The 9,601-nt window shown below is 47.6% G+C and overlaps 1 protein-coding gene across 1 annotated transcript in view; it reads right to left on the bottom strand.

Annotated features, from left to right (window-relative positions):
* The window catches only part of LOC107115595 (nucleoplasmin-like protein ANO39), a gene marked incomplete at its 5' end in the record, with an annotated part of 9,451 nt that extends 415 nt beyond the window's left edge, over positions 1 to 9,036 (bottom strand). Inside the window, 3 exons of the mRNA XM_015417336.1 lie at positions 3,822 to 3,844; positions 4,979 to 5,212; positions 8,941 to 9,036. Of these exons, the coding sequence (XP_015272822.1) occupies positions 3,822 to 3,844; positions 4,979 to 5,212; positions 8,941 to 9,036 (353 nt within the window). The remainder of the gene's footprint in view (positions 1 to 3,821; positions 3,845 to 4,978; positions 5,213 to 8,940) is intronic.
* Between the last annotated feature and the right edge of the window lie 565 nt (positions 9,037 to 9,601).

Genomic DNA, 9,601 nt, shown 5'->3' with positions numbered 1-9,601 from the left:
AAAAGACCCAACGCAAATGGGATGGAGAAGTTGGGGGGAGGGGATGGCTGAGAAAGGAAATAGAAACTATGTGCTGCAAGCAGGAAGCAGCAACAAAATATCTTGGATTAACTTCCTTCTCATCCTCTCCATAATTCACACCTCATCCTAAGCATGCTTTGCGGGGAGGGCAGGGTATGAATTTGACACTAAATAAATAAATAAAATAAAAAATCCTGTTGTTTCTATATGGGACTGAATTTAAGAGGTACATGAGGAGCCAAATGAATGCAGTCTACAGCACTGTTGCTGGTCCCTGCTTGAGTATTCACTATATTCTGCCTTTCTTTGAGGTAGTCTGGGCAGCCTACAAAAAAAAATTAACACCAGAAAGCATCAAGAGCAGCATGAGAGAATTCCTCTCCCCTCAAAGAGAATAAAATAAAAGGCCAACAATGAAGGCGACATCTGAATCCTGGGGAACGGCTGACTAGTGTCAGGCCTGATGTTAACCCCTGGCACCACATCAGTTCTCCTTTTTTCTTCCTAGTTCCTGAAGGCTGGCTGGAGAGGAGATCACCTCTAGAGCCCTGGTGGTGGAAAGTGCCCTCAAGTCACAGCCGACTCATGGCAACCCTGTAGGGTTTTCAGGGCAAGAGACATTCAGAGGTGGTTTACCATCGCCTGCCTCTGTGTCATGCCCTTGGTATTCCATGGAGGTCTCCCATCCAAATACTAGCCAGGGCCAACCCTGTGTAGCTTCCAAGACCTGTTGAGATCGGGCTAGCCTGGGCTACCCAGCCCTAGCAGCAATTAAGTCTTGATGGCGGTGAGTTTCCAGTTGGCGACGACTCGCAACAAATGCACCCCATCGAGCTCCGATGGGGGCGATTTGGTTGGGGGCAGCAGAGAGGGGGATCGGCCGGCTCCAACCTCCCCATGAAGCTCTTGGAGGGAGCTTCTAGCCTGGAGCGCTGAAGGGGCCGCTCCTGAAGTTTTCAGCTTGGGGAATTGAGCTCCTTTTTGCTCCGAAAGGTCCCGCTGTCCCGAGGCCAGTAATGGCGCTTAGAGACATTACCGGACCAGAGCGTACAAGGACTTAAACAATAAGACTCTACCTATGTGGTGAAGCGATCCAGCGATTAAAGAAACAGTGAGTTAGCTTCAAAAAGAAAGACATATGCAAAGAGGGTGGTGGAGCAAATACTGATACAGTTAAACGGCACAGCTCCATAGAGAAAGGGGGGGACTCACGGAGGAAGAACCCTACCCTGCAGCGAGACTGCAGCGAAACATGCCGGGCTTAAGCTACTAAAAACCCACCCTACTTAAGCGGAACGCATCAGGTTTATTTATCTACACCGTAGAAAAATCTTAGAACTTTTACGAACTCTTACCAAAATATAAACAATGTCTCAGCAAGGGGAAAAAATGGCGCCCAGGGGCAGAGACTCTGCAGGAAATGCCAGCACAGCATCACCAGTCACAAGACCGTAAAATACCAGCGACATAGCTACCACAATTTCTGAAGCCTTGCGCCCTCTGCTGGATCAGATGATGAACCTCAATCAGAAATTCAATAAACTACAGAAGGAGCTTAAGGAAACTACAGCCAAAACAGAGACATCAGCCAAAAAGCTAAAAAAGGTTGAAATCAAGACCAAAGAAATAGACCAAAGAATAAACATTGCAGAGAAAGAAAGAGCTTCTGAAAAACAACAATTATTACAACTACAAGTGGAAAGATCTTTCTATGTTCTGAGATTTCAAGGGGTTTCAGAGAAAAAGGATGAGAATCTAAGAGAAATCATAAGTGAAGCAATGGCCCTCTTGATCAACAGCAAACCTGAAATAATACAAGCGGATATTGATATGATTCATAGAACCTATTCAGAGTTTGTAAAAAAAAAAATCTCCCAGGGGAAATTTTTGTGAAATTTGCAAAAAGATCAACAAGAGACTTAATACTTAAAGCATCCGCAGCTACAACAGTCAAAATTCAAGAAGAGGAGATAAAAATATTGAAAGATGTTCCATATGAAATATGAAAAAAGGAAGCAATACAGAAATATTACAACATTTCTTCAAAAGAACAATGTCCAGTACAGATGGATTCTTCCAGAAAGACTTATATTCAATGTTAAAGAGAAGAAAGAAAAGATTGACTCTTTACTAAAAAGCAGAATTATTTCTTAAGCAACAACAAACCCCATCTAACCAAAGGAACGGAGCAGAGAAAGAGAAGGCAACGGAAAAAAGCAGCGATCAACAAAAATCTGATACGGATAGTTCATCCTCTACAGCCACTTCTGTGTCTTTGGGTGAAATCTTCGACTCTGACTCTGATTTGGGAGTAATGGCTCTCAAAACATTCAAAGTGAACCTCCCCTGGCAAAAGAAGAAGAAAAGCAAAGATAAGAAGAAACCTAAGTGAAGATCTGAGATTGCCTATGTTTTCATTTAATGATTTTATATTATTATCCAGAAGCAATATAATAACCAATAAGCTTTTATGACTTTCTCTTTGAATACTTTTATTAGAACTTAAGTTACTGAATGTAATCATAAACACGTAGATAAATATCCAAAGCATATGAATAGCTTATCAAAGTACCTTGCTACACTCTTTTGTAGTTTATAGTTTTGTAGTTTGTAGTAGAAAACCAATAAAAAGTATTTTAAAAAGTCTTGATGGCGGCCATATTGTCAACTGAACAAAGGCCAAAGACCACCACACACTGACACTTTCACACAAGCAAAGGGCTCTTCTCCCACACTGTGAACAGCCACGGAGGCATTGGCAGGGTTCCTGGGCCATCATTTCCCTGTGCCTTGGATTATAAGCCCTTTGCACACATCCAGGCTTGAGAGAAAGGTGTGCAGCAGTGTGCATTGGTGGCTTTGGGAACTGAAGCTCAGAGGTGAAGTTTGGGGCTACGTTTGCCCCACAGGCCTCAGTGGCTTCTCTCCATTCTATGCATTGCTGTTCTCTTAGCATTGACAGCACGACACCCTGCCTGCTCTGGAAGAAAACAGCAAAGGTGCCCTGCAGTATGCAAAACAAACAGCCACCCAGGAGCAGGGGAATGCAGAAGCCTCCTCAGATGAGGAGGAGGTGGTTGAGAAAAACCCAAGCTTACAACTAACAAATGGGCATGCCACCAAAGGAGGTGGTTCCTTCAGATGCAGAATGGAATCCTCAGCCCAAAGCTAGTGTACCGCTGTCGCAGCCCTTTGGGGTCTGGACTAGGGAGACTGTGGTCAGTCGGGTACTCTGGTGTGCTGGACTTGTTTGGCAACTGTGGTAGAATGACTTAGCAGAGACCGAGGACTGGTGGTGATTGCATGGAGACAACACGACTGTTATCTGTCGATCTACACCCTCGCTGCGGTTCATTGTGTCTGTCGTATTGTATCTGCCTCCTCCTCATGAATTTTGTGCTGTGCTTCAACTCTCTGGATCCTGTAATTACCCTTTTGGAATTTACTGCCTTGATTCACTGATTAAACTGGGCTTGGATTTGAAGGGTGGCTCTGCTTTCTGTTGGACAAACTCCTCGCCAAAGACTGGTGCGTTCTATCTACGCGGCTGTTGATGTAGCGTACCAGCAGGAGCCGGCACAGCCCCTGCTCCTAGTGCCATGATGGATGGCTGAGGGCCCTGTTCGCCTCACAATACAGGAGGACAAGGGAAAAAAGGAAGAGGTAAGATGAAAAATGGATGAGCGTGAGATGCAGTTAGATTCAGTTTCACTTGGGAATAAGGAGAAAAGGGCTAAGCCGGGAGTTTTATGGGAGGGGAAGGTTTTGAAAGGGCAGCTAAGAAAGATGCTCCAACTTACCGCTCCATCAGCTCCTTAAGGCCCTGTGTGGAAAAAAGACTGATGTAAATATATAGTATTTTGAGGAACTTGTCAGTATTAATGACAACATTAAATGAATTATTATCAATGACTTAAGACAACTGCAAACAATGATTTTCTTTAAAACAAAAAACAAAAAACCACAAATATTCTAATAGCCACCATGAAGAAGAGATTGGATTTATACCTCGCCCTTCACTACCTGAATGTATTGCTGCGAAAGTTGGACTATAAGGAAGGCCAAGCGCCGAAGAATAGATTATTTTGAATTATGGTGCTGGAGAAGACTCTTGAGAGTCCCCTGGATTGCAAGGAGATCGAATCAATCAATCCTAAAAGAAATCAACCCTGACCATTCCCTGGAAGGCCAGATACTGAAGCTGAAGCTCAAATACTTTGGCCACCAAATGAGAAGAGAGCACTCACTGGAGAAGACCCTGATGCTGGGAAAAATTGAAGGTCAAAGAAGAAGGGGATGGCAAAGGATGAGATGGTTAGACAGTGTTATTGATGCAATGAACATGAAATTAAGCAAACTCCGGAGTACAATGGAAGACAGGAGGGCCTGGCGTGATATGGTCCATGGGGTTGTGAAGAGACAGACTCCACTGTGCGACTGAACAACAACAACTTCACTACCCGAAAAAGTCTCAGAACAGCTTACAATCTCCTTCCCTTCCCCTCCCCACAACAGACACTTTGTGAGGTAGGTGGGGCTGAGAGAGCTCTTTCAAGAACTGCTCCTGAGAGAAAGCTCTGAAAGCTTGTGACTGACCCAAGGTCACACTAGCAGCTGCATGTGGAGGAGTGGGGAATTAAACCCGGTTCTCCCAGGTTAGAGTCTGTGCTCCTAACCACTGCACCAAACTGGCTTGTAATAAAACTGAAGCATCCTATTTGTGGCTTGACAGCTTACAGCCATAGGGGTGTGTTTTATCTGGGAGCTAATTGCAAGTAGTGTTAAATTCGCTCCCGCCACGGTATCTTGATTAAGCACTCCTAAACCACCTTTCCCTAGCACCCAAACGCCACCATGCCAGACCCAGGGGATTCCTCCTGAAGAGTTCTACAACAGACATCACTCTGAAACTCTCACTCAGTCTTTCACATTAGCTGCTAGACAAAGCACATCCTACCTTCAAAAAGGCAACATGGTCCGTCCCTTCTAATGCAGCTTTGACCTTGTCAATGGTCTCCGTACGTGTAGACGCTTCTCCCAACAGAGAGGTAAAGGAGTCCTCCATTTCCTCCATGTTCTCCGCCTTCATCTTCTCTACCATCAGCTTAATGTCCTGTTCTTTCTTGTGCAAGATCTGGTGGAGAGCCTCAAACTCTTCGGAAATGTGACCCAAGAGGTCTTTGGTGCAGCCCTGCAATTAGTAGAATATCCAAACCAGCAAAAAACTAGTATTATTGTTGAGGGAAAAGTACAGAAACATAATAATGAGAATTATTTAAAAGAACAGCGTCTAACGTAAGCTAGGATGGAAGAGGCCTGCTAGATCAAACTAATGGTTTATCTAGGCCAGCAGCATCCTGTTTCACACAGCAGCCCAAAGTCTTCACATCAGATCACAACACCACACAACACCAGCCTTAAGACCTCCCCTGTCAGCTCTGGCAAGGAGACGGCTGGGCAGCTGGGTGGGGCAGCACACCAACAGAACCCTGATCCTGTTTTGCACATTCAGAACCAGAAAAACACTCTCCAAACCAGAAGAGCCAGGACAGGATAGAATCCCAACAGCCTACAGTGACAATGCCCAGGGCCGGCTCTCTCACTAGGCCTACTAGTATCTGGCCTAGGGTGCAGATCTTCCAGGGACACAGCGAGGCCCCTGCCGCCGTCGCCTGCCCGCCCCAAGCATGGCTTTCTGGGTGCCCACAACGCGCCCCTTCCCGCCGGCTTGCTTAGCCTCCGCCGCAGCATCACCATCAGGATGGAGGGGGACGCAGGGGGGGAGGCGAGCGGCCAAGGAAGTGAGGAGGGAGGAAGGTGTGCTCCTCTGGGGACTCTGTGCTGCGCTGGGCTCTGCCCTCCTTCCTACGCAGCTCTGCCCTGCACAGATCTCCCGGCTACCAGCCATTGCTGCTCCCAGCTGCGTGGGGGGCGCGAAATGGGCCAACGAAGACGGGTTGCGCCCCTGATGCTGCTGCGCCCTAGCTCCAAGAACCTCCAGGACGGGCCCCTCGTCGTGCTCCACGCTGGCTATCTGGGTGGCGGCGGCAGCGGAGGACTGGGGGGAGGAGGAGACCGGAGTGGTCCCCCGCCACGGCCTTCCCCCGCAAGGCTTGGAGCGGCTCCGGTGCCCTGCCGGGAAGGAGGCTACCTAAGCAGCGCGGGAGTAGCCGCGGTCCGGACCTGCCCCCCCCGCCACCACGGAGTCCTGAGCCGGCCCCGCGGAGCTACCAAGCTCGATGGGAGGAGATGGGGCCGGCCACCGGGGCCCTCCAGGCCTGCCCCCCCACGTTGGGACCCGGTAGAGCTTCAGCCGGCGCTGCCCGGGGCAGAGCACTCCCCCCTCTCCTCTGCCCCCCCCAGTGGATGAAAGAGCTGCCGCCACCTCCTGGCTCCGTAGCTGAAGCCCCCACCAGTCCTGTCGCCTGGCCAGGGGTGAGGCTAGCTTGTGGCGCCCAGTGCCCCCCCTCCCAGGTGTGTTTCTGGGAGGTCTTCAGGCCCCACCGAGAGGTTGGCATCGCCTGGGGGCGCCACAAGCTGGCCTCGCCTAGGGTGCAAAAACACTTCAGGCTGGCCCTGACAACGCCTCCTTGCCCGCCAGGCCAATGCTGATGCATCACTAAATACCCCGGGGGGGGCCCCAGCTGAAAGAGGGGCGAGCACCACCTTCCTTCATTATGGCACATAATGGAAGCCCCACCAGAAAAAGAATTTGCCTCAGAAGCTACAAAATCCTGGCTACGGGCCTGGATAAGCGATAAGCCCAAGCATGAGGCTGTTTCGTGGTTGCAGAGACCCAAGTAAAAAATTCCTTTTTCAGAAACTAGAGTTATCTTAAAGAGTACAGGCAAACAATGGATGCACCAATAAATACACTTGAACCACAAAAGACCACAGCATCTGAGCACAGGGAAAGTCACATAGGCATACACACACATTCCTCCTTCCCTAGATCTATCTCAGTAATGTTAAAGAGAGGGGCAAAATAACTCAGGGGGTTCCAGGATTGTCGTTCAGACTCTGATCCTCTCTGATTGGACTTCTCCCAGCTGACTAGTCACCTTTCCTCAGACCAGGTGCTTCTGTGGGTCTCCTGGTATCCCAAGCATCCTGGGATATGATGTCCTTGATGGACAAAGTAGCAGATAGATATGAGTCCCAGACACAAGGGTATGCGTGGTCCCATTCCAGATTCATTCGAAAATGGTGTCCTCTCATAACATATTTTACAGAAAACGATGTATTACCAGCAAATACTGGCTATGCAGAATGGATACATCTATGAGAATTTTTTATGGTCTGAGCACTCTCATAAAATCCTATTGAGGTCCTTCTAAAATATATCTGGATCTATTATACGTTATTACTTTAGTAACAGTAGAATAATTGGAAAATCACAAGAAAGTGACAAGGATATGGTCATAGGAAGATCCTGTTGACAAGTTAATAGACGGCATTGTGATATATGTATCTGCACTTACAGTTTGTATTAATGTTTAAACAGCAATCTTGTTTATGTATACTTGACTTATCTTTTAATAAAACTATTTTTTTTTAAAAAAGCATACTGGCCTCACTCTTAAAGGGCAGCCACCTTCTTCCCACAAAACTCCTTGTAAAAATAGGCCAAGATGGGAAATGGGGAACTTAGAGCTCTTTTGGCCCTACGTGACCAGGACAGCATCCTCCTGCTTCTTTGTCTTCTCAGCTTGCATTAACTATCCTGCTGGTGGTTGTACAGACTCTTTCTTGGAAACTGGCTCTCCCCCTCTTTAACCAGGATGCTTGAAATACCAGCTTGAGCTTAACCCCTGAGCGTTCACAGAGCGCAAACCCAGCCTTCACAAAGCATCATCACTACATCCCATGACAGCAAATCCCGCATTTTAAATTACTCTGAGTTAAAACTCAGCGCTCCTGAGTTTTAGTATTATGGGGGAAGAGGGAAAACTCTCTGTCCACTTTCTCCACCCAGTGCAGAATTCCATAAACCTCTGTCACGTCCCTCCCCGGCCATCTATTTTCTAAACTGACAAGTCTCCCAACCTCTCCTCATAGGAAAGGTGTTCCAGCCCCTTCATCATCTCAGTTGCCATCCTTTATATCTTTCCCAGCTCTGCTATGTCCATTTTGAGATACCACCACTAGAACTGCGCCAATGTTCCCCATAATTCCCCCCCCCCGAGCGGAGCAGGTCACATCCTGAGCAGAATATAACTGCTGTAACCTTAAAATGGGCCATGGGCAGTACAGGACCCTGCGTGGCTCCAGACTGCTGCTGAGCGGGGCTTCCTGGGTTAACTAGCGGCTGCTGAAGGTGAACGGCTTGGAGAGAACACTGAACTGCAAAGAATGGTTCCAAATGAGGCCACACCATAGCTTTATATATTGACTGTTCTGATTTTCAACCCCTTCCCTAACAGTCCCTGTATGGAGTTTGCTTTCTTTCACTGCTGCTGCACACTAAGTTGACATTTTTATTGAGCTTTCCACCACAACCCCAAGATCTTCCCACCTCAGCCAGTTCAGACTCCCTGCGTTATGTTACTAAATCTAATCTGGAGAATTGCTACACCTCTTTGGGAAACACCTGTGGCACAGAGAGCAATAGGTAGGGATTGTTACAAGTAGGTTCACACAAACACACACGGCAGCCAATCTCACTCAGCAAATAACCCCCCGTGTTTCATGCATTTTTATGGGAGCACACAAACTCTGGTCCTGGGTGCAAAATGTCAGTGTGCATGATCATTCCTCAGACGTCCCTCTCACTATCCAAGCTGAGGCACTGAAGTGCGATCCCAGCTAAAAGTCTTTACATGCTGATTTCCTGCAATTTACTCCCCTGTGCCTCAGAAAAAGAACCTCCCCTTGGTACTGAACTGCCTTTGCCCCCAAACCTCTCCCTCCCCCTTTTACCTTCAGAGCCTCAATTTCATTCAGCTGATCAGTTTTATCCTCCATTGTCTCCTTTAGATGCTTCTCCAGGTGCTTCAGGTATGCCTTCAATTTTCCCTGTGTAGCAGAGAAACCAACAAGGTTGTCAGAAACCTCCACTATTCAGAGATATTCAGGATAGAGAAGTCTGTCTTTTTTAAAAAGCTAGTAAAGGTTTCCCTTGCTTGAAAGCCAGTCGAATCCGACTCTAGGGATGCGGTGCTCATCTCCATTTTCAAGCCGAAGAGCCAGTCATGTGGCCGGCATGGCTAGACGCCAAGGTGCATTGAACGCTGCTACCTTCCCACCAAAGCAGTACCTTTCCCACCTTTCTACTTGCAATTTCTTGCTTTCTTACCGCTAGGTTGGCAGGAGCTGGGGCCAGAGATGAGAGCTCACTCTGTCATGCGGCACTCGGGTCTTGAACTGCTGATCTACTGACCTTCCGGTCTGCAGTTCAGCGTCTTAACCACTTGAGCCACCGCAACACCACTTAAAAAAGTTATGTAACCATAAAACATCAGAAAGCCCGCAAGATGCTCCAAACATGAGCCTTGAGGTCACAGCCTAGATTCATATCTTATTTTAAACTCTTATATTCTGCCTTGTCTCAGTAAGAGTCAAGGCAACAAAAACTTACAAG

This window comes from Gekko japonicus, unplaced genomic scaffold (assembly GCF_001447785.1).
Source record: "Gekko japonicus isolate JY-2015 unplaced genomic scaffold, Gekko_japonicus_V1.1 scaffold2112, whole genome shotgun sequence".
NCBI classification, from domain to species: domain Eukaryota; kingdom Metazoa; phylum Chordata; class Lepidosauria; order Squamata; family Gekkonidae; genus Gekko; species Gekko japonicus.
Note: the sequence above shows the minus strand (reverse complement) of the source record. Positions and strands in the feature narration are given on the sequence as shown.